At 60.3% G+C, this 23,030-nt stretch overlaps 9 protein-coding genes across 9 annotated transcripts; 7 read left to right on the forward strand and 2 right to left on the reverse strand.

Annotated features, from left to right (window-relative positions):
- Window positions 1-799: 799 nt before the first annotated feature.
- On the forward strand, window positions 800-1,713 carry EHS24_005400 (uncharacterized protein; the record flags this gene model as incomplete). Its single annotated transcript, XM_028620925.1, has 4 exons — window positions 800-1,052; window positions 1,122-1,257; window positions 1,329-1,364; window positions 1,413-1,713. 4 exons carry the CDS (start codon window positions 800-802, stop codon window positions 1,711-1,713), a joined length of 726 nt encoding a protein of 241 aa, XP_028471800.1.
- A 371-nt stretch (window positions 1,714-2,084) lies between these two features.
- On the forward strand, window positions 2,085-2,453 carry EHS24_005401 (uncharacterized protein; the record flags this gene model as incomplete). Its single annotated transcript, XM_028620926.1, has 2 exons — window positions 2,085-2,295; window positions 2,347-2,453. The coding sequence occupies 2 exons, from the start codon at window positions 2,085-2,087 to the stop codon at window positions 2,451-2,453; spliced, it is 318 nt and encodes a 105-aa protein (XP_028471801.1).
- A 190-nt stretch (window positions 2,454-2,643) lies between these two features.
- Window positions 2,644-4,476, forward strand: EHS24_005402 (uncharacterized protein; the record flags this gene model as incomplete). Its single annotated transcript, XM_028620927.1, has 1 exon — window positions 2,644-4,476. One exon carries the CDS (start codon window positions 2,644-2,646, stop codon window positions 4,474-4,476), a length of 1,833 nt encoding a protein of 610 aa, XP_028471802.1.
- A 302-nt stretch (window positions 4,477-4,778) lies between these two features.
- RPL29 (60S ribosomal protein L29) lies at window positions 4,779-5,490 on the reverse strand (the record flags this gene model as incomplete). Its single annotated transcript, XM_028620928.1, has 4 exons — window positions 4,779-4,859; window positions 5,003-5,070; window positions 5,386-5,405; window positions 5,465-5,490. 4 exons carry the CDS (start codon window positions 5,488-5,490, stop codon window positions 4,779-4,781), a joined length of 195 nt encoding a protein of 64 aa, XP_028471803.1.
- A 537-nt stretch (window positions 5,491-6,027) lies between these two features.
- Window positions 6,028-8,133, forward strand: RPT1 (26S proteasome regulatory subunit 7; the record flags this gene model as incomplete). Its single annotated transcript, XM_028620929.1, has 8 exons — window positions 6,028-6,041; window positions 6,127-6,140; window positions 6,204-6,245; window positions 6,306-6,343; window positions 6,408-6,609; window positions 6,663-6,828; window positions 6,868-7,036; window positions 7,087-8,133. The coding sequence occupies 8 exons, from the start codon at window positions 6,028-6,030 to the stop codon at window positions 8,131-8,133; spliced, it is 1,692 nt and encodes a 563-aa protein (XP_028471804.1).
- A 478-nt stretch (window positions 8,134-8,611) lies between these two features.
- EHS24_005405 (uncharacterized protein) lies at window positions 8,612-15,792 on the forward strand (the record flags this gene model as incomplete). The annotated part of the gene is made up of 7 exons (XM_028620930.1): window positions 8,612-8,812; window positions 8,857-9,120; window positions 9,235-9,272; window positions 9,316-9,353; window positions 9,932-10,795; window positions 10,849-12,674; window positions 12,727-15,792. 7 exons carry the CDS (start codon window positions 8,612-8,614, stop codon window positions 15,790-15,792), a joined length of 6,297 nt encoding a protein of 2,098 aa, XP_028471805.1.
- A 1,639-nt stretch (window positions 15,793-17,431) lies between these two features.
- Window positions 17,432-19,876, forward strand: EHS24_005406 (uncharacterized protein; the record flags this gene model as incomplete). Its single annotated transcript, XM_028620931.1, has 1 exon — window positions 17,432-19,876. One exon carries the CDS (start codon window positions 17,432-17,434, stop codon window positions 19,874-19,876), a length of 2,445 nt encoding a protein of 814 aa, XP_028471806.1.
- A 380-nt stretch (window positions 19,877-20,256) lies between these two features.
- EHS24_005407 (uncharacterized protein) lies at window positions 20,257-21,798 on the forward strand (the record flags this gene model as incomplete). The annotated part of the gene is made up of 5 exons (XM_028620932.1): window positions 20,257-20,362; window positions 20,539-20,670; window positions 20,804-20,981; window positions 21,118-21,249; window positions 21,294-21,798. The coding sequence occupies 5 exons, from the start codon at window positions 20,257-20,259 to the stop codon at window positions 21,796-21,798; spliced, it is 1,053 nt and encodes a 350-aa protein (XP_028471807.1).
- A 236-nt stretch (window positions 21,799-22,034) lies between these two features.
- On the reverse strand, window positions 22,035-22,922 carry TIM13 (protein translocase subunit; the record flags this gene model as incomplete). The annotated part of the gene is made up of 4 exons (XM_028620933.1): window positions 22,035-22,205; window positions 22,463-22,510; window positions 22,592-22,638; window positions 22,883-22,922. The coding sequence occupies 4 exons, from the start codon at window positions 22,920-22,922 to the stop codon at window positions 22,035-22,037; spliced, it is 306 nt and encodes a 101-aa protein (XP_028471808.1).
- Window positions 22,923-23,030: the final 108 nt, after the last annotated feature.

Here is a 23,030-nt window from a genome sequence, read left to right on the forward strand (position 1 = left end):
TCACCCGCGTTGTCACAATGGACTCGTGACCAGCCAGGATCAGTGACCGCGCTCGCCGCGCTCGCAACGAGTCTCCAAAAGGCGTCGTCGTCGTTCTTGACAGCCTTCTAACCCTTTGTTTGCGGCATGCTTGACGCAGTTTGAGTTTGGGTGTGGCAGTGCCGATCCCGTGGCGGTGTGCAAACTCGCCCGAGTGGGCAACTAACAGATCACTGATGCACACTTTTCAGGGATGTCACCTTTGGGAATGAGGTTGGAGCATGGAGCTGGGGGAGTGAGATACAAGCAGGCCAGCAGACTCCACACCCAGTTTCAGCCTTTAGACAAAGCTTGGCAGCTTATGAGCAACAGTGTGCCGGGCCTGCCGGGAGCGGTACAGGCACCACCACCCGTTTCTGACGTCGCCAGACACCTGTGGGTCGCGGAGGTGGTCACTGGATCACTGGACCACTGATCACTGATCAACGACGCGACCGTGTGCTAAATCGGACTCCTTGGGGTTGCTTTTTCTGGGTGCCGCACAAGGCCAAAGAGTCGTGCTATCAAACCCAGGGCGCCAGGGAAGGATGGAGCCGTCTTTCTTGCGGGTATCGGCAGCCCTCCTAACGTCACCTCATCCCAAACCCCACAGGTCGGCGGACTGGGAGCTGTCAAACCGACAAGGGCGGTGCTGTTGGGCGTGTCAGGTGGACTGGAAGCACATGGTGCATTGGCGGTGTTGTCGATAGCCCTTACTGAGTGTATATATATCAACTATGTATCAGGCTGTAGCCATCGCGGCTCACATACAGCGACACACATGCTCTTTCTAATTCTCGCCCTTGCCACGTTTGTGGCCCTCGTCCAAGGCCAGGCAGCCGCTGGCGGAGGTGGTGCGGGTACCCCAATCATCGTCGTGAAGCCAAAGCCAGGCGAGACGATTGTCCCCGTCAACCTGAGCACATCATCCGCGTACGTCTATTGGGGCGGTGACTGGACCCCGGCGACGAGCGCGTGTTCGCAGGATGCCATGAATCTGTCCTCGGACGGTAACGGAACGGTGTCGTTTGGTGGTGAGTGTGTGGGCCATTGAGTATTGAGCATTGCTATCGGGCGACAGTGCAATAACTGACCCGCCACAGACGGCATCGCTGGTTATACCATGTCCATTACGCTCGACGCTGGCGGCAGCGTCATTATTTACAACGGCAACGAGGCGGCCACATACAAGCACGACGACCTTGTCTCCTTGGGCACTTACAACGGATGCAATGTGACGTACGCCTACACGTTTCCCTCGTCGTCGTCGGTCCCTTCACGCATTGCATTGTAGGCTGGCTTTACACCAGTGGTGGGTCAGGCCAGCTCCAGATCAACCAAATTACGTGAGTCGGTCATTGCGTTGCATGTATGCATGCTCACCTGTGTCCCAGGGGCTACAACAGCTCGGCGGACATGCAGAGCTTTATCAGCGCTGCCACAAGCACGGTCACCAGCGAGCCTCTTGCCCAGGCCACGATGAACGCAAACACGTCTGCTGGCAGTGGCAATGGAAGCACTGCGAGTGCCACTGGCAGCGGCAGTTCAGCGACGGGCTCAAAGGCGGCGACGTCGACTGCGTCTTCGACCTCCACTGGGTCCAAGGCCGGGGACGCTGTGGCCCGTGCCGGTATTTCAGACGCTGCACTTGTGTCCTGTGCAGTTGTCTTGCTGCTGTCGATCTTGTCGTTCTGAAGAGGAGGTAGGCTTGAAATATATGTATGTGGGCACAGTTCCAGTGCAATCCACATCCAAAGGTGGGGGGTTGTCATGACGTCTGGTAACCGGGACGGCCGATGCAAATGCTAGGGAAGAAGCATCAGTTGTGATGAGAGGATGCGCTGTACGTTGTTGCAGTTGGACGCTCAGACGACAAATGTTTGACTGTCCGATCATCAGAGCAGATGGGTCCGTGTGTGTGTGTGTGTGTGTGTGAGCGGTTGACACGACTTGCATCGATTTTCCATCATCACGGTCAACTCATGCACGCCCTCGTCCTTTTCCCATCCACAACACCAAATCCCATCCACGCCACCCATCCATCCACCCCTACCTCACTCACTTCAATGACCAGGAAGGAAAAGGGAACGCCCAAATCCACCACAAAGAAGGCCAAGTCCAAGTCCTCCAACGCGTCGTCGGCTGCGGCCAAACGCACCTCCAACCCTCCCCCGAAGCCTCTCTTTTCAAGCAGGCCCCTCCCAAAGAAGCAGATCAAGCCCAAAGTCAAACAACAGCAGGTGTGCCCGGGAGACGAGAATGGAGACAACAAAGGACGTGAGCAGACATGGGGTTTCCCTCACAAGAGCACACTGATGGCAACAAAAGTGCTCTGCAACGTAACCTACACTACCGAGGAAGACGGCACCATTGCGCCCTACAAAGAGTTGGGCCGGTCGCTCTGCTTCTACTGCGAACGCTTGTTCACCGCCTAAGCAGCATCGACGAGGACGACGACGACGACTGCCTAGACAGCACAATCTCATCTGCCACAAATACACTCCGTCACCTGCCATTGGCCTCTGCGCCGCGGTCGCCGCCGGTGGAGGTCGATTTCTGCCGAACAATCTCGAGGAACAACGCCGGTCGGTGACGTTCTTCCACTCCTTTCAACCGTCCTACACCATGTCGCTCGCCATGCGGCCCATCTCTCGCCCCCTCGCGGGCCCCTCACGGCTGAGACTGAAGTCCACCGTGCAGCCTGCTCGCGGTATGAGCTCGGTCCCCACGCAGACCCCTCGGGCCACGGCTCCCATGCCCTCCAACATGCCCCGCGAAAACTACTCGGCTCCGCTCAGCTACACGGTCCACTATGTTGGACGCACACTCCGCTATGTCGCGTATGGTGTCATTGGTCTCGGTGCTACAGCTCTCACAGCGTACGAGGGCATGCACCAGTACGTCGAGCACGTGCAGCTCGCGGCTCCCACCCGGTCCCATGACGACGACACGTTTGCCTGGGCCGATGAGAACCAGGCATGGACGGGCGGGTTCAGCGGCGGCACCGACCCACGTCTTGGCTTCAAGGCGCGCCATGCGCTCCGCGGCGCATACCTGTTCTGGGAGTGGGGTTCGGGCGACACGAGCACCATTGGCAGCCATCACTCTCTTCACCCCAGCTTTGGCAGCCGGCGCGGTATGATCGGTGGCGGCGGTGTCCGCCGTACGGACCGTGGCTACGAGCTCGCCGAAGAGTTTATCGACGCGACCATTACCGCTGCTGAGAAGCGCGGGTTTGTCTTCCCACCCGAGCTTGACCGTGCGCGCGCTGCGGGCCCACCAGAGGTCATGGCCTTCAGCGCTGACCAGCCCAACGACGGCGTTGACCCGACTGCCATCGACCTTTTGCTCCTCAAGGCCGGTGTCCTCGAGCGCCTCAACACCCCGGAAACTCTCGAGCACGCGAAGGAGCTGTATGAGCGTGTGATCCATGCCGACCCCCTTCGCCCCGGTCCCGTTCCCACCGCACGTACCATGCGTCTAGCGCACAAGATTGGTGACCTTGCGGCTCGCTCTGGCGATGGCGCCGAGGCCCAGGAGTGGTGGGCTTGGGGTCTGCAGCGTGCTCACATCGACCTGCCTGCTATCAAGGCCAGCAAGGCTGTCTCTTCGTCTTCCTCGAACGGCGGTAGCAGCAGCTGGTGGAGCTGGGGCAACAAGTCCAGCCCCGCGCCGCCTGCCGAGCCTGCGTCACTCAAGGAGACTGCCGCTGTGCCTCCCCTGGCCTCTGACCCCAAGCTCGCCCCGCCCGTCCTCCGTGCCGCGCTTGCGCTGCTCATCTCGGCCTCGGCGGCTGACGCGCAGGGCGGCTCGCTCGATGCGGCTGCTGCGGTTCAGTCCCTCGCCATCTCCCTGCTCCCCGTGTCTGCCCGCCTCGCCGTCCCGGCCTCGTCCACTGGCCCGGCCTCTCTGCAGGAGACATGGCTCGAGTCGCGCGCCGCTCTCCTTAACCTGCACCGCGCCAGCGTGGCCTATGCTCGCAAGGAGAAGGGCGTCAAGCCCATCGACCTCACGGGCAACTCTACGGACCGGTCCGAGGCTGTCCTCGCTCAGCTCACGCCCATCCTCCCAACGGCCTACACTTCGCCGCGCGGGACTCCCCTCGAGCAGCCCGCCAACCGCCTTGTGCGCGATACGCTCCTGACTGCGGCCGAAGCATACTACACGCACGCCGTCTTCCTTGAGCGCGGCGGCGGGTCCAAGGAGAGCGAACAGGACCGCGTGCACCGCCTGGAACACTCGGGCGAGTGCTACGAGCGCGCCATGACCCTCGCGGCGGCCGAGAGCGGAACCACCAACACCAAGAAGGATGAAGAGGATGGTGTGGGCCGCGGCGAAGAGTGGATGCGGTACTGGCGCGGATACGCCCGTGTGCGTAACAAGATCATGGCGGATGTGGATGCTGGCAAGGAGGTCAAGCCTGCCGACGGCGACGCTGTCGCCAACCCCAAGGCCTAGTCGTGAAAGATGTAGTCTATTCGTCCCTCTCTCTATTTCCCTCTCTCTCGAGTCACTCCTCATCATAGCACAGACGAATGTAGCCACGGAATGAAGTTCATGGGTCAGTTGATCTCTCGCGCGACATTTCTGATCTGCTCCGTGCTCCTCTTGCTCCGTGCAACCCTGCTGAAAGTATTTCTGGCCAATGCTCTCATCCCACATGAATGATGGTACACCGCGCCCTAAGGGGACAACCAGTGCTCTACCGGTAACGGTCTCCCTCAGGAAACGCCTAGAGTGCGCCGCGCATGGACGCTAATTTAAGCAGAAGCAGCGGCCTTCTTGGCAGCGGCGACGGCCTTCTGGGTGCCCTGGGCAGCGAACTTGGCGTTGCGGCGGAACTGTTGTGGGAAAGGAGGGAACGAGGGAACGAGGAGGAGAATGAATGACGAGGTGGAAAGAACGGGTTTCGAGGTTTGCGGGAATGAGGAAGACATGTCAGCTCATGGGTCCATCCACAGCTCGGCAAGGCTGTTGTACGCACCTTGGGGTCGACACCCTTGAGCGACTTGTAACGCTGGGTCTGCACACGGGTGATACCGTTGCGGTGGGCTGGACGTTAGCACTTGTGCTTGGTCGTGAAGTATGGTCATGGGACGCTTCCTTCGTCGTCGTCGTCGTCCAAAAATCCTAAACCGCGGTCTGGCCAAATTCGCGGTTTGGCCAGATGGGAGCACAGGCGAAAGTTCTGGCAGGCCAGGAAAGGGGAGACAGCATGGCGAGCACGCACGCCCCTGCCAACAGACACACGTCTGCTCGCTGTCGTCCCTTCCCCGCCCACTGCCAAAACTTCCTCGCTCCCCATCCCTCAATCCCCCTCTTCCTTCAATCCTTCGCCGCCGGTGGAGATTGGATTTTGACGCTCACCCTTCTTGTTCTGGTTGTGGCTAGAATGACAGTCAGCACGGTAGCTCCTTGTGTGCAGGTTGGTTGCCTGTCTACTCACGCGGTGTGGTTCTTGGACTTGGCCATTTTGACGAGTGTTTTCCGGGTGGTCGTACAAGAGAAGAGGTTTCGTCAACTTGAACGACAATCGCACGCACACACTGGCGAGCGAGCAGCCAGAGTCCCCTCCCACTGTAGGGCCGGCCACCCACCGCACAGGGCGCGCCAGGCGCCGGGCTGGGCAGGCGGACCGCCCGCGTACGGTGGGCCAGGAGGGCCGCTGCCTGGGCGGCGACAGCGAACACCAGTTTGGTTCGCGAAACGCCGAGTGTGGCACCCAAGCGGTTTTACGTAACGTAAAAACGTCCATGTTACGTAACATGGTGCCATATGGTTACCACGTGGCTTCCAAATACTCCCGTCGACGGCGATGTCGTATGCGTGCTTGCTTGCCAGTGACGCTCTCGCTCATTCCAAGACAGAGACACAGGACCATTATCCACACCCCTTTCCCGTATCCGTCCTCCACCACCACCAACAGCGCTCATCAAGACGCTACACAGAAACACCCTATAGACCTCTTAAGAACACCCTAGACACAGGCATCGCACCGCCCCACCCAACATGGCCCCCAAGGAGTGAGTACAGCAGCTGACGAGCGTGCTCTCAAGACGCGCGCGTCGACGCGCGTTGCAAGGACACACCGCTGACATGAACAAACAGGGACTGGGAGAAGTGTACGTTCTGCACGCGCAACCATGCTCTCCTGGCCTGCACCGTGTACTGACACTTGACAACAGACGAGCGCAAGGCCACGGACGAGAAGGAGGAGAAGATTGTTGGTGCGTCCTTGCCGCCTGCCTTGTTGTTGCCCGATATTGTTGCTGACTGTTGCCTTCCAGCCCTCGATGAGTCGGACATTCAGATCCTCAAGACCTACGTGCGTCATGACAACTACGAGGGCCTAAAGCAGGTGGCGAATGGTAGACTGACACCCATGACAGGGCCAAGGACCTTACTCTCTGTCGCTGAAGAAGATTGAGGGTGAGATCAAGGACATTCAGAAGCGCGTCGACGAGAAGATGGGCGTCAAGGAGTCGGACACTGGTCTCGCTCCCGCCAACCTCTGGGACACCATGGCCGACAAGCAGCGCCAGGGCGAGCACCCTCTGCAGGTTGCCCGCTGCCAGACTATCATCCGTGCTGGTGAGTTGAACAGGTCTACGCCGGACCCCTTGAGCTGTCCACTGACATCACAGCCAACCCTCAAGCCGAGGACCAGCCGCTCAACCCCCAGGACGGTGCCGGTGCCGGTAACCCCGACGGTGACCGCTATGTCATTTCCATCAAGCAGGTTGCCAAGTTTGTTGTTGGTCTTGGCGACCGTGTCTCGCCTACCGATGTTGAGGAAGGCATGCGTGTTGGGTGGGTTCATGGTTCGGTTGATGGAGGCTAACCAAACAGTGTCGACCGGACAAACTACAAGATCCTCATCCCCCTGCCGCCCAAGATTGACCCGTCGGTCACCATGATGCAGGTCGAGGAGCGTCCGTCGGTCACGTACGCGGACGTGGGTGGCTGCAAGGAGCAGATCGAGAAGCTGCGCGAGGTTGTGGAGCTGCCTCTCTTGGAAGTGAGTCAGCCCGGTTCGGAGCGACTGTGACATTCAGCTGACAGTGGTAGCCCGAGCGCTTTGCCAACCTTGGTATTGAGCCTCCCAAGGGTGTGCTTCTCTACGGTCCTCCCGGTACCGGCAAGACCCTCTGTGCACGTGCCGTCGCCAACAGGACAGACTCGACCTTTATCCGTGTCATTGGTTCCGAGCTCGTGCAAAAGTACATTGGCGAGGGTGCGCGTATGGTTCGCGAGTTGTTCGAGATGGCGCGCAGCAAGAAGGCGTGCATCATCTTCTTTGACGAAGTGGACGCGATTGGTGGCGCGCGTTTCGACGACGGTGCCGGCGGTGACAACGAGGTGCAGCGTACCATGCTCGAGCTCATCAACCAGCTGGATGGTTTCGACGCCCGCGGTAACATCAAGGTCATCATGGCCACTAACCGTCCCGACACTCTGGACCCTGCTCTTCTCCGTCCCGGACGACTGGACCGCAAGGTCGAGTTCTCGCTGCCCGACGTTGAGGGCCGCGCACACATTCTCCGCATTCACGGCAAGAGCATGAGCGTCGAGCGCGATATCCGTTACGACCTCATTGCCCGTCTCTGCCCCAACGCCACCGGTGCCGAACTCAAGTCGGTCGCCACCGAGGCGGGCATGTTTGCCATCCGTGCGCGTCGCAAGGTGGCCACCGAGCGCGACTTCCTCGATGCCGTCGAGAAGGTTATCCGCCAGGGCACCAAGTTCTCCAGTACGGCCCTGTACGCACAGTACGCGAGTATCATGATGGAACAGGACAAGTGGAGTAACCGAGCTGACGACCTGTGCAGAACTAATTGTACGACAACGTCTGGGACAGAGAAGATCAAGATCAAGATGGAGATGGAGATTGAGGACAAGGCGACGAGACTTGGAAGTGGGAGCATGGTGACACTGGGTGGTCGCCTGGTGCGCCGTGTGCCTGCTGCTAGAAGAGAACGGCTCGTGTATTGCATAGCACTGGATGGATATCATGAACCCCACCGAACAAGGAAACGCGCGAACAAAGAACCTCGCGGTTCGCTTACCCCATTTAGTGCCGCTGCTATACGAGCTCCTACTCGCTCGCACCACTGAGCCTCGCCCGCCTGCGCGGTCCGTTTAACTCCTGTATTTAGGACTGTTGCGACGCCTCTTTGGTGCGAGAGGACGTTTTGCGCAATCGTGGCTGACTTTTTTTCGCATCGTTCACGCTGTGCTCCTCGTTCATCCAGTCACATTACAGCAAACAGGCTGGGCGACTGGTTCAATGTGCTGCCGGTGGCCAGGTAGCCCCCTTGGTCCTGACGCTTGGGCCAGTAACTGTACAGAGAATCGCATCGGGTATGCGTTGTGTCGAGGGAGCAACCTAATGGCCGGTCCTGCTCGCCAGTCCTGCAGGTGGGAGAATGTAAAGCGGCCACATGTGGGATAGTTTTTAACCTGTCTCCCCCCCCCCCCTTCCCTTCTCCCTCCCCCTATCCCAAACACCCTTCCATCACGCTCGCATCTTCGTTACTTCTACGTTACTCCTACTCTTCGCTACTACTGCCTTCACTGCACAACTCGCTCGCAAATGGCGTCCGGACCAACGCCACAACCGCCACAACTGTTTCCGCAGGTGGGATTCGAATTAAACCGCGCGGATCTCCTTATTCGAGGTGGCAGCCAGCATGACGGCCAAGAGATCTTTGTCGACCACGTTACTGGCAGGCGTTTGTTGATCTACATAGACAGGGAGGTAGAAGACTCGGCGTGTTTGGCTCGTCTATGGCTGGTATGTGGCGAAAAGTCTGGCAATGAACCTTGGCTGACGAACAGCGAAATGGCGGCCGCCTCGCCATGAGCCCCCATCAGGAAAACTGCAACCTGATCATAATCCCCAAGCCGGATGTAGACGCCAAGCTTTGGTTTGTGCACCCACTCGCCGAACTGTATTCCCACCCCGCGTGGCTAAATTACCTGCAACGGGAGAAGCGTAAAGACGACTACATCATTGGTAGGACCGGCCCCCAAGGTTGGTGGTCGAAAGTGCTTTTGCACGCCCGCTGGATACAGAGTTGCTGTGATACCGGCCGCTTCATGGTGAGTTTGTTGAGACGCGCGTGCCACCCTGACTTTGCCATTTCGACCGTTTACCGTCTTCCTTATTTTCTGCCTTGAACTACTGCCTTGTTCAAATGCTGACAAGCACAACAGGGCCATACGTATGGGTGGGACAACCTCCGTATGGGGCCGTGAGTTTTATTGTTCCCAGTTGCATAGACTGACAGCTTCCAGACCGCCAAAGGATAAGCAGCTCTTAGCCATTTGGAATCGTGCGCCTGGCGTTCCCTTCGAGCATGGGGCGGACCCCTCTACCCTTAGATGTCTTGACTGTGAGACACAGTTCGATAGCCGTTGGGCTTACCAACATCATCTAAGTTCAATGTATGTACTTCGCATACTCGCACGATAGACGGTGACTTATCAGCGGTCAGCATCTGCTCCGATGTTGATCACGAAGCACCGCGCATGAGTTATCGTCACCGGCACCTCGTCGGATGCTGTGGTGATCTAGCGAGTCCACCAGAGAATCGGCCAGGCGCCATCTCTCAAGCGTTGGCCAGAGAGCACGCCATCCGATCTCTCACCGACCCTCGATACGCGGCTGCCTGGCCAGTACCTTGGCTGGACCCCCAGCGCTTCGACGATGCATCATTCCGACATACACCGTCTGGCCTGCAACTCAACTCTCGGCATATTACCCCAGCTGCTGCCCGACGTGCGCGACTTCTCCCGCTTGAGCGCCGACTTGTTTCCCTGCCTTCCAGTCTACGTGCTGCCCGCCCTGCTGCCCGCCCTGCTGCCCCCCCAGTGGCCCGTGCAGCTGTCCCACCTGATGTCCGTCCTGCAGTCGGACCTTCTGTCCCACTTGCCCCTTCACCGCCTATAACGAGGCCTGAGCAGCAACACCAGGCTCCGGCGAGGACGGGACCACCGACTTGGCGCACGGCCGACCAGGCAGCCGCTTCCCAAGAGCGTAGCCACGTTCGGGACCCAACGCCAGTGGCGCCAGAGCCAGAGGTTGACGAGCTGGAGGACGACGCAGACGTCAATGTTATTGCCAAGAGGAAGGGTTCCAAGAAGAAGGCTGCTGCAGCGAAGGTTGTGGTCAAGAAGGAACTGGTGGAAGCGCATGATGGCCCGTCGGAGGCTCCCACTGCCACAGCTCGTCCCACTGCCACGGCTCGTCCCATCGGTACCAGCGTGCCGGCCGTAGACGAGTCCATGCCGACACCTCTCCAGGAGACCAACGTCGCCGCAACTGGTTTCAGGGTGCCCGCCGTAGACGAGTCCACGCCCCCACTTCTCCCAGAGAACAACGTCGCTGCCACTGGTTCCGGCTGCGTTTCGTCATCTGCGGCGCCCGTTACGCCGACTCGTTCGACGGTCGCAGAGCCATCACCGTCTCCAAACATCATCGACTTGACTTTCATGGATGACGACGAAGTGGACGAGGGTCTTCTTTCCTCGCCATTGGAGCCTCGAGTCAAGTTGGAGCTGCAATGCCAGCGTCAGGAGGAAGAAGAAGCAGTGGGAGTTACTAGCAACCGGGATCAGACGTCGCCACCCTCGGATAATCCCCAGTCTCCATCGACTGAACATCCCGATGTGGCGGCACCACACACACATCGCACTGTTCTTCCTGCGCTTCCTTTGGAGCAGACTCCGCTGCGTTCCATTCATGACATTCCCAAGGACGAGCTCTTCACACCAGGTGCGTCGTGAGACAACTACTTTTTCCGAATGCCAGCATCTAACACTTTACAGGGAGGCATGTCCAACCGTCGACCGGAACTGGAGCTGGTTCCAGGGCCAACCGCGACCGTCGTCCAGCTGCCGCCAATTCCTCCCAAGGTGGCTCTGGCTCTCTTTCGACCAACGTGTACCGTACCGACCACTGGTCGCCTGAGCGGCCAGCAGCTCGCCGTCTCGATCACTGGTCACCTCCTAGACGTGGACGGCCTCGTGGTTTGAACGCCCTCCCCCCTCGTGGTACATCGCCGTCTCCGGACAAGTCCCACAGAGAGGTCAACCTCTTGGAACCAGTCCTCCATTCCCGTGTGGATGTGAGAAACAAGTCGGCAACCGAGAAGGACGGCACAGCAAGCCACACTATTCGCCCTGGCCCTGCCACGCGGCGACTGCCCAACACTCGTCCACGGAGCGACTCAAGCGGCAGCGACGACGACGATGAGGCGGACAATGCCCCATTGCGCGGCCCACATGTCACACATACAAAGAGAAAGGCGACCCTGCGTGAGGTCCCCCCTCGACCCAGCACCAACCCCCGGCCCGCGGGTGCCGCCAACGTCGACTATGATTCGCAGGCGTCCGGTACCGACACATGTGGGTCCTATGACTCTGATAGAAGCCCAAATGTGTCTCATGTGTCTGAGACCGACCTCGGGGAGGACAACGACTCCGACGAGGACGGCAACCCTGACTCCGACCCCGAGTCCGAAAGTGAGAGTGAGAGCGACAGTGACAGTGACAGCGAGTCCGAGTCTGAGTCCGAGTCCGAGTCCGAGTCCTCTGAGTCCGACGCCGCCGCAGACTCCGACTGGGTTCCGGCAGGAGGGTCTATTAGACGCCTGCAATCCCGAATCCATCCTTCCCGGTCTGTCATCACCGCCGACCTATTCTTCGAGGGAAAGAAGGTCTGGATTGATCCCTTCCATTCTCATGAGGCTATGCGCCTTGGCTTTGCCAACCAGGTTGAGGCTCATGGAGGCCAAGTGGTGCTGTGTCCTTTGGAGGCTACCCATGTCGTCATCGAGGACTATAGCCAGCCACGTTGGGCTGCCTGGGTCAACCAATTCCCTAATCCAGACACGTGGATTGTGTCGACTGTGTGGCTATCGAGATGTTTCGCCTTGCGCAGGTTGATCGACGCGACACGCTATGCCCCCAACCCAGACAAGGTCCGACCCATTGCCACCGGAGTCTCTGTAGCTTCCACACAAGCGACCTGCTGTTCCCGCGACGTGCACATGGTCTGTCCCTCATCCACGCTGGCCCCGCCCGCAGACTCCCTGGAGCTGTCATCTTCCAACGCGTCAGCCGACCTTGCCCTTCCAGAGCCCTCATCCGCTGCACCGCCGCCTCCTGTTGGCACAGCGACATCGGACGCAGTGGCGCTTGCTTCGGACTTGGATGTCGCCCCTTCTCCTGCCTCCGGCTCGGCTCTCCCAACCCCCTCGTACATTGATTCGCCGTTTGACATGTCCAGCAAGAACGACTTTGGCCAATACGGTTTCAAGTGGAGCACAGAGGACGAAGTTGACCTTTTCCGCGCCGAGTTCCCTCTCATCTGTCGCGTTGTTCCCCGCGGCAAGTGGGATATCTCTGTTGGCCGCTATCTCCACTTCCGTTGCGGACACCACTCGTCCAGCACCTGGCTCCGACACTTCCGGTCCTGGCTTTCTCGAGCCGGCAAGTTTGCCGACCTCGAACACAACGACTGGACCCATGCCGACGGTGCCGCCCTTCCTGTCGACGTCGTTCCTCTCTGCTTGCGTATCAAGACATTTAGGAAGGTTTTCACGGATGTGCAGCTCGATCCAAATGAAACTGTCCGCACCATGTTCCAGAGCGTGAGTAATTGTGCAATATTCCCCGAAAATTCAACGTATTGACGGCCAAAAGCATCCACAAGTCTCCCATCAAGAGTGGGCCGAACACTTCAAGTGGTGGATCAAGCGGGGAGGCCCTTACCGCAAGGAAAGGTACACTGTTCCAAAGACCAAGGCCCCCCCCAGTGCGCAGCCCAAGTCGAGTGGTAGCCTGCCCCGCGCGTCCAGCTCGTCCGCCAGACCTGTCGTCGCTCCTGTCCCCGACCACAAGGCAACGGAAACAGAGCTGAGGTGCTTGGCCAACTATGCGGCTCAACTCGAGGACATTCTTGACAACGGCGACCACGCCGCCGCTGCATGGATAGACTTCACCGAGCGCAACCCCTACCGTGCTGCGCAGGACTGGCTCGACCTCTTCCTCCGCCATCGTCCTTCGCTCGAGCGAGAGATTCGGCAAAAGTCCAAGAAACGGCAGACAGACTTTGCGGGTACCTCGTACATTGTGAGCCCTCGGCCTCGATGGGTTTCGGACAGCCAGGAAACTCGTGAGAGCCTGGACCATTTGAGTCAACTCAAGGCGGTTGAGCGCAAGAAGAAGTCATTGGCCGACGGTGACTCGCCGTCTCCCCCAAGCTCGGCGCCGTCTCCACCCTCGGACGATCTCCCGCCGCCTTCTCCGAGGTACTCGCCGTCTGCTCCAGTACCGGATTTCCCCGTGCACTCCCCCGCTCCCTTGGTATTGGATCTGTGCGAGTCTCCTCCTCAACCTTCTCTCGCTTCGGCGCCCGTGGCAGCCACAGCAGACCAGGCGTCGTCTGGAACGTTTCCAGCTGCCAGCGCCCCACAGACGTCTTCCCCGCCTACTGCTTCCGTTGAACCCGCCCCCTCATCCGCTGTAAGGTCTACTGCCCCCACCCCCGGCGACCTCTTCGACGCCTTCGAGATGCTCGAACGTCTCGGCGGGGTCGCCTCGCCCGCTAACCCCGTTACCAAGGGCGAGTTGGGGACCATGTCCATCTTGGCCAACCAGCAACATCCCATTCCCTGGAGTGAGGTCGAGTGGGAGGCGTTCGCCGCCGTCAACCCATACCGCAGCTCACAGCAATGGCTGTGCGAGTTCCTCCGCCACTACGGCGACGTCATGAGCAGGGTCGACACCAGGCGCCGGCGCAAGAACGTCGGTGCCGCAGCTTCCCTCAAGGTGTGGCCCCGTCCCAGGTGGGTCACGCCCCAGGAAGAAACGGCCTCGTCGCTGGCTTGGATCCAGCAAGAGCTGGACAAGCGGGCTGCCCTCGCTGCGCGCAAGGCAGAGGAAGCGGAACACCAGGCGGAACGGGTGAGCAGAGAAGAGGAGGAGTTGAGGAAGAGGGATGCTGCTCGCAAGAGCGCCGAGAAGGCTGCTGCTGAGAAGGCTGCCGCGGAGAAGGCTGCTGCTGAGCAGGCTGCTGCCGAGAGAGCTGCTGCCGTGAAAGCGGCAGCTGAGGTGGCAGCCGCGAAAGCGGCAGCTCAAAAAGCTGCAGCTCAGAAGGCTCAGGCTGAAAAGGCTGCTGCTGAAAAGGCTGCTGCTGAAAAGGCTGCCGCTGAAAAGGCTGCCGCTAAGAAGGTTGCTGCTGAGAGAGCTGCTGCCGTGAAAGCGGCAGCCCAGAAGGCTCTTGCTGAGAAGGCGCTTGCTGAGAAGGCGCTTGCTGAAAAGGCGCTTGCTGAGAAGGCGTTTGCTGAGAGGTTGGCCGCCGAGCGAGCTGCTCTATTTCAAAGCAGGGCCGTGGCTGCGGCCGCTCGCGTCCAGGAGGCCAATGCCGCGCGTCTCCGGGCACAGGAGACGACCAACGCTGCTGTGGCAGCAACGGTGGCGACTGTGCTGGCCACCCGGAAGACAGGTCAAAAGGCCGTGGTCGAGTCGCCTGCAAGGGCGGTCGTCCAGGACGGCCTTGAGGACCTCTTCCGGGAGGCAATGGAGCGCCGGAGGATGGCGGTCGAAGCGACGCCGAGGACCGCAGAGCAGTTGAAGCGTGCTGAGGAGGCGTCTGCCAAGGCTGCCGCTAAGCGGAAGGCGGCGGCGGCCAAGAAGGCTGAGAAGAACGCTGCCGACGAGAGGCAGCGTGTTGAAGACGAAGCCGCCGCAGCTAAGGCTGCTGCTGCTGCTGCTGCTCAAGCGGAAGCCAAAGCCAAAGCTGAGAAGGCCGAGAAAGCGGCAGCTGAGCAGCGGCATGTTGAAGCCCAGGCGGCGGCTGAGGCTGAAGCCCAGGCCAAGGCCGCTGCTGAAGCTGGGGGTGCAGAGGAGGCGATGATCACCAAGAATGCCAGAAGGCGCAGGAACAAGTCGAAGCGCAGGGCAGGTGAGACGACGACGACGGCGACGACGACAGCAACAACAACAGCCCCATTCACGTCAACGCCTACCTCTACCACCTCCACTTCGTTCACTGCCGGCAGCCTCCCTCCTTCGTCGTCGACAACTAGCAAGACGACCATGACCACGACCACGACCCATGTCTCTGTTCCCACGCCAGCCTCGCTCCCGACCCCAGCACAGACCACCATTGCCCCGACAACTGTTGCGAAGCGCAAACGCTCGACAACATTCTCCATTGCCACACCCGCCGAGTCGGCCGCAGACGCTCCTGCTGCGAAGCGCCAACGTCAGCAACCACCCAATTCGTCGACAAGCACTGTTGCCCTGGCCACATCCGTGACCGTCGCTGCACCTGTGCCCTCCTTAACGACTTCCGCCACAGCAACAACATCAAGCACAAACACAAGCACCGCTGCCATTCCGCCGCGCCCAACCATCGCCGCTCCGCGACCCTCCTTTGTCATCCCGAACCCTGCTCCCGTCATTCCTGTCCACCCCAGGGTCGAAGAGCTGCGGGCCATGCTCCTGTACATTGAGAGTGAGAAGGCGAGTGCCCCTCCTGCCTCGGACCCCGTCCTCTTCAACCAGACCAAGCACTGGAAGAAGTTTGCCAAACACAACTGCCACCGCAAGGCCAGCACGTGGCGCGAGCTGTGGAACAACCACAAAGCGAGCCCCGACGCCGACGGCTTTGAGGCTGCCGCACGAGGCCACGCCGACGTCAAGCCCGACATCAACAAGCTGCCGCCACTGGGCGACGCTAAGCGCCCCTTCGTGTTGGATTAAGACAAGAACATATACCCAAATACCCCCTTCGTAGAACACATACCACATTCGTAGAGTCCCAGAGTTCCCATGCAGATACGTCGACCGCTCCTTCTTACATGCGCCGTCTCAGGAATCGTTCCCACTGCTGAAGCACCCACCAGCCACAGATCATGGGTTCATGTCACAAAGAGGAAAAAAGAATGTCGGCTAAATTACACAGTGGTATGACTCTGCTGCTCAACAGACGCGTTCACTGTTGCGTTTACGTTGCACAATGTTTCCAAAACCCAGAGACCTCATATGGCTGCACCATACCTTTGGGAGGACGTATTGTGGAGAGACGGGAAATACATTCCCAAAGAAAGCGAATAAAATGCCACAGCGCTGTTTGCTGGCTGTGACGGTTGGCTCAGTGTTTTACGATGGACCGTTGACATGTCAGTGTCCTGACCATGACATCTGCTTACATGTTAGTCTTACCCTCCATCCATGCTAGGCAACGACTGCACATGGGGGTGCTTTGTGGTCGCCATCCTCCTCATTTGTACGCTGTCCATCTGGTGGTTCCGCAATTACTTTCTACAGGTTTTCTACACACTCTGATGTCTTAGTGCCATGTCTCCAGGTAACACTTGTTCAATGTGGACGAGGAGCCCCCGAGCCTGAACTTTCCCATGCCTGGCGAGAAAACATGTATCCCACTTGAACACCTGCACACCTGTGAGTGTTCACATTGTTTGTTCAGCTCGGAATATGTAAATGTGTAAACTCGGCTGTTTGACACGCTGTTGCATCAGAGTGCCACAACTGGTGTCGTTCCTCGACAACGAGATCTTGTCAGAGGCCAGAGACATGGGCCCCTCCTTGTGCCTTGGTGGTTTGAGGGGGGCGGCCTGGTGGTGGTCGAGACGCGGCATGCATGAGCAGCACGTATGTCCGGCCTGGTTCTCGCTCTCTTTTTTTTTGTGTCTTTGCGGAGACACACGGGGATACCCCGCATTCCTCGCTGTACGCTTGGCTATCCAATGCCGCGTCTGCGTAATGACCATGACCCCCCGATGCAGGCCCCCCGCCCACGCATGCCCCTCCCTTGCAAGCGAGCGCTATTTCCAAGTCCGCACCCGCGCACCGAGCGCACACGGCACTGAGAAACGGCGCGGCGACGGGCGACGGGCCGGCCCCGACAGCCCGTCCGTGTAATAATACAAATATGCGATTCGCCACCCCCCCCCTCTCCTCCGCCCTCTCCGGTGCGGGGTGTGCCGGCGGCTGCTATTATCCGGCAAACGGGGCAACGAGCCCATTAGGGGAAGGGGCAACGAGGAAGAACAAGGAGAAAGCAAATCCATCTCATCCATCCAACACAACCAAACACAACCACAACACTCTCTGCAGCAACCATCTCCCACGCCCCCCCCCCTCTCTATCTCGAGCTCTCGTCGCATCCATCCTACACCCCCATCGTCCCCCCATCTTCCGCACCACCACCTGCATCTCGCTCACCAGCCCCAGCCAGCAGCATCCGTCCGTGCGTTTCATCCCCCCCCCCCTCTCACATCTGCCCCCCCCCCCCCCCGCATTCTTCCTCGTTGCGGGCGCCCACATTTCCCCCCACAACCCTCTCTCCCCCGTCGTCTGTAAACTGACGCTCCTTAGGATGCTGCAGGCGTCCCAGTCGCCTTCGCCCTCCCCTGCGGCATCCTTCTTCGCCCGCCTCAACGGCACTGCCCAGGCCCCGCACCCGCGGAGCCTCAGCGTCAGCGCCGCCGACGCCCCGACATCCACCGGCAATGACAACAATGGTGGTGGCGAGGGCAGCGGCGGCGCCAGCGACAGCGGTGCCGGGCGTCCAGCCGGCGTGAGCGGGTTCGGAGTGGACCGTCACCCATCTCCGGCCATTGCAGGCAGCGGTGCCGACCTGCGCCGCGCCGTGAGCATGCGAAACCCACCTCGCCCCACCGTCATGACCGGAGCCATGCCGTCCTTTGCGGCTGCTGGCGAGGGCCTCGCGTCCCCAGCCCTCTCGGCCAGCTCGCACACCTTTACACCCCCGGCAGCCGCACGCCACCCATTGTTCTCACACCACGCTCTCCCGCGGACTCTGACGATGAGCGACCCGGGACATGATGACGAGGCCCTCATGGACAGCCCGCCGTCCCCGAGCAGCAGTACGCTGAGCTCTGGCGCATTCTCGCCGGCCTCGGCGTTCCTCTCGTTCTTTAGCGGGGCGAGCCCGCGCGAAGAGCTGGCTCCCGACGCACTGGGTGCACGTGTGCTCGACCACACGCTCGGCAAGATTATTGGGCGTGGTGGCTTCAGCACTGTCCGCCAAGCCACCAATGTACACACGGGCGAGGTCATTGCCTGCAAGATTGTCAAGCGCGACGATCTGAGCGACTCTAGTGGAAGTCTGGAACGTTTCGAAGACGAGATTCGCATCTGGAAGGACCTGCCCCACCACCCTAGCCTCCTCGAGCTTCTCGACATGCACCGCTCGTCGTACGCCACCTTTCTCTTCATGCCCTTCCTCGCAGGAGGCTCACTACTCGAGGTCCTCCAGCGTGAAGGAGGCAGCGAGAAGACGGCTCGCAAGTGGTTCCCGTCGGTCGTCATTGCCGTCGCGGCTCTGCACGAAGGGTTTAACGGATTCACGGGAGGCATGCTGCACGGCGACCTCAAGCTTGACAACTTTATAGCCGACACGGACGGCCGCCTCAAGCTTGGCGACTTTGGCATGGCTCAGATTGTCAGCATGGCACCACCACCAGTGCCAAAGCCGAAACTCCCGTCCCATCTCCAAGTGGGTCGCCCACGTATGTCGTCTGCGCCCACCGTCCCCGCGCGCGGAGGTCGTCAGCCAAGTCGCTCACCTGCTCGACGTCGTGAGACGCTGGCCGGCCCCGGCGACGTGTGTCCTCACCCATCACAGCCCTTTCCGTCGGCATCGCTCCCTTATGCCCCGCCAGAGCTGCTGTGTGCCCCGCCTTCGGCCCCGTCACTCAAGCAGGATATCTGGGCCGTGGGCATCATTCTCCATGCTCTCCTCACTGGACGCCTGCCGTTCATCGACAGCTTTGACCCGCGTCTGCAGATGAAGATTCTGCGTGGACAATGGGAAGAGCCCACGCATCTAGGCCACGAGTGGCTCGAGGCCCTGCACGGCTGTATGGACCGCGAGCTCGCGACCCGTTGGGACATTCGCCGGGTGCGCGAGTCAGACGCCGTCACTGGCTGGCGCGAGGTCAAGCCCCGCCTCAAGAGCCGTTCTCGCTCACGTGCTCGCCACCCCATCGACTCGTCTGGGCTGCCGGAGCCGATTCCAATCCGCGGGCGCGACCACTCGCGCGGCAGAATGCACCACGCAGGGTCTGTCGGCAGTTTGCGCGGCGCATCGAGCTCGTACACTGGCTCCACCTCGGAACTGCTTGCCACGCCCGAAGGTGCAGTCGAGCGCCTCGCTGCTGAGCGTCTGTATGACGGACAGGACACGTTCAATGAGTCGCGCAGCAGGTCCAGGTCCAGGCCCCGTATGCGGAGGCCTCTGTCTATCAACGTCGCCGACCTTTCGCGCTTGACGCCGACGGGTGACCAGCTGTCTGCCGAATTTGAAAACGTCTCGATTACGCGCGGCCGCAGCAAGACACGCCTCTTCGCTGAAGAACCGCGCACAAGCAGTGCCGGCCACATGCAATCGCTGAACGCGCCCGGCGACGGACTGGGGATCGACGAGCGTCCCAGTGTGGCTCGCCCAGCGAGCTACCATGGCCCCGTGGACACTGAGGGCCGGCCGCGTGAACGCTCGCGCACCAGGGCCGACGGCGTCCAAGTACCCGTACCAGGGAGCGGTGTCCCGAGCCTCCACCACCACCATCCGCACCCACACCACCACCAACACCACTCGGCAGTCAGCTCGCCCGTCGTCACGGGCACACCGAGCAAGGGGACGCGCTCGCGCGGCAGTCCAGGCTGGGGCGAGAGCCGCCCGCCGACACTCGGGTCCGAGTTGGACGCTGTGCACGAGGAGGACCGCGGTAGGCGAGGGAGGAGCCCGCAGACGCGCGGGAGGGGCATGAGGAGCCTCAGCAGGAAGCGGGAGGCGTAAAACCCGCACAACGGCTGGACTGGCAAGGGGGGAGAGTCAGTTGAGCGCACATTTCCACATTATCGACAAGGCTAAAACGAGGTCGAATCAGAATCAGAAGCGAGAGAGAAAGAAGCAAGGTAGTCATGTAAGCAACGCAGGAGCGCACTATGCAGATGTCAGCAGTTCACCCGGGAGCACGGCCAGTCGATTTATTTTGATTTGATTTGGAAATTGAAGGGGCCCATTACAAAAGTTGCGACAAAATAGCCTGGGAGTCACATTCTAATCGCCACTCAAGATCACGTGACTGTATCCAAAAGTTGCTGCTCCTCTCCCGTTTATGACTTCTTTGTATGAACCGGCCGTTCCAAGACTGCCATACACAACAAACACCAACGATGCCTTCCGTCGAGAGCAAGAAGAGCAAGGGAAAGGGCAAGGCCGTACCTGCCGAGGCCAAGGCTACCGCTTCGCTGCCCCTCGGCAAGCAGCTCGCGCACACTGGTATGTTTCAGCAACGGCGGTGAGGACCTGTCTCCAGTTGTTCTTGTCGTAGCCGTACTGGCGGCTGGGGGACACCTGGTCCTCCTCTGCCCTCGTGCTACTCCACTGGCCATAAGGGGTCCTGTCCTGCTGAAAGCTCCCACGCCCTGTTCCAAATGCTGACAGTCTCCCCACAGACAAGGCCGTGCGTGACCAGGCAGTGCGTAACCTCGAGGCCTTCCTGTCGCGCGGTTCCGGCGAGGCCGGCGGCGCGTACGAGCCCTTGAGCGACTCGGAGATGGCCAAGCTGTGGAAGGGCCTGTTCTACTGTGCGTACAGCGACTTTATCAAGGAGGAGGAAGCAGTGGTGTGCTGGAGATACAACAGCCAGCACATATCCACCTGCTGGCTTGTCAAACCAACTTGGTCCTACTTGTCCTCGTACTGACCCACATCCTACAGGCTTCTGGATGTCGGACAAGCCCCTCGTGCAGCAGGCGCTCGCTACCGACCTCGCCAACCTCCTCCTCCGCATCGACCCCGGTACCGGGCGCGCGGCGCGCATCGAGGCCAGCTTGGGCTTCCTGGATGGATTCTGGACCGCGCTCGTCCGCGAGTGGGGCGGCATTGACAGGCTGAGGTGAGTGTACGGTACCACCGGCGTCGTGTCCTTTACGTCTGGGCCACGGATGGGTGGACCTGCTGTGGATCTTGCGAGGCCTATAGCAGGACCCACCGTGGCCGTACCTAGTCGTCGTTTTATGCTGACGGATCAGAATCGACAAGTACTACATGCTCATCCGTCGATATGTCAACGCGACGTTCCGCCTGCTTGCCCGCGAGGAGTGGGACAGCGACGCCGTGGAGCGCGTCAACACGATCATCGGTGGCGCCAGCGGTCCTATGAGGTGGGTTACCACTCAGGCAGGAGGTTTGGAGCTGACCCGCGCAGCTGGCAGGACAAGAGCGTTCCGTCGTCGCTCGCGAGCCACCTGGCGGACGTGTATCTCGAGGAGCTGGACAAGGTGCTTGCCGAGGGCGACGTGGCCCCGGCCCCCGTCGTGGATCTGGTCTACCCGCACATCGTCCTGCTGGCACGCACCCGCACGCAGGCCGTGCACACGCGCCTCATGACCGTCGTGTTCACCCCGCTCATCACCGCCCTCAGCCCGCGTGTCGTCGAGGTCGTCGAGCGGCCAGCCAAGCGGCTCCGTGGGCCCGTCCCCGTCCCCGCCCCCGTCGTTGCCGACGACGAGGACGACGAGGACGCCCTGTTTGCTGCGATTGCGCGCACCGCCGCCGTCGAGGGCAAGCAGGCCACCAAGGCCCAAGCCAAGACCGCCCTCCTCCAGGCCATGTTCAAGGAGGCTGCGCAGGAGGGTGCGGTCGAGAGCAACCGTCGCAAGATCTACACGGTTGTCCGTGAGCAGGGCGACGATGACGAAGACGACGAGTAGAAGGATGGAGACGACGAGACGGCTCGCTTCGTCCTGCATGAGCAGGATGAAAATACCCACACACATACATAGAAACGCAGTGTTTTTTTTTCTTTTCTTTTGGCTATGCGACATGCATGTTGAGCTGTGATGCTACTACTATCTCTTCCACAGAGCTGCCCGTCTTGACATGGTGACGACCATTGCACGCTCTTGTCCGCCCATCCGGTTCGTTCCCGCCATGACCTCGGGTCGGCTTAGAGAGCGTTCGAGGGGACCTGCGAGGAACGCTCGCGGGAGATGCGGGCGACGTACGACTTGGAGGTCTGGTCAAAGGCGGCCATGTACAGGGTCATGCACTGGGTGAGGCAGCGCTCCTCGGACGAGCCGAGCGAGGTGGACGGGCGGGTGACGCACTTGGCGAAGCACTGCGCAAGAGTGTTAGTGAGGGGTCATGGAGAGTAGGACTGGCGGCCGGAGGGGAGGGCTTGAGGGCACCAACGGCGAGAGCCAACGCCAGAGGCGCATACGCAGCTACGCAGATACGCAGAGGCAGCAGGCCATGTATCGCTCAACAGAGCGTTGCGAGCGAATGCTGCGACCTGGATCCTGCACATGCGCCTCCTTCCCCGAGTCATAACCCCAACCCCCAAGGAAGCCTCCCAAGCCCAGGACCAGGACTCACGTTCTCGGTGATCTTGTTGATGAGCTGCTGGGCGCTGGCGACAGCGAGCTAAACGCAGAGTGTCAGTGAGTGAACTCGGCTGGACCAAGGTCGCCATAAAAACGAGACGACGAGCGCCCGCAAACGAACCTCCTGCTGGACCTGGAGCTTGAGCTGCTCCTTCTGCTTCTGCATGTCTGCGGGTTGCGTCAGCTATCCTGCTCATTGGGAATCGCCGGGTTGTCCCGGTGCGCAATGCAATGACAGGCTGGTGTCGGGTGGCAGCGGGGGTGCACAGGTGGCGATGGACATTGCGAGTTTGACAGGCGGCAAAGGAGTGACGAAGGAGAGACTCCAACGCGCCGCCGAGAGCTCAATGTATCTGGTGTCGACCAAGTGTCCACGTATTGCGCACCGCAACATGCTGCAGGAGATGCTCACCCGATGCGGTCTGGGGGTTGGAGCCGAAGAGGGACGACATTTTGAGCAAGGATGTGGTGATGTGTGTGGTGTTGTTGTTAAGAGAAATGCGAAATCCAATAGCCCTAATGGGTTCCTAATGGGACCACCAGCCGGGTGTCTCACCCAG

Source organism: Apiotrichum porosum (genome assembly GCF_003942205.1).
Source record: "Apiotrichum porosum strain DSM 27194 chromosome Unknown scaffold_22, whole genome shotgun sequence".
NCBI classification, from domain to species: domain Eukaryota; kingdom Fungi; phylum Basidiomycota; class Tremellomycetes; order Trichosporonales; family Trichosporonaceae; genus Apiotrichum; species Apiotrichum porosum.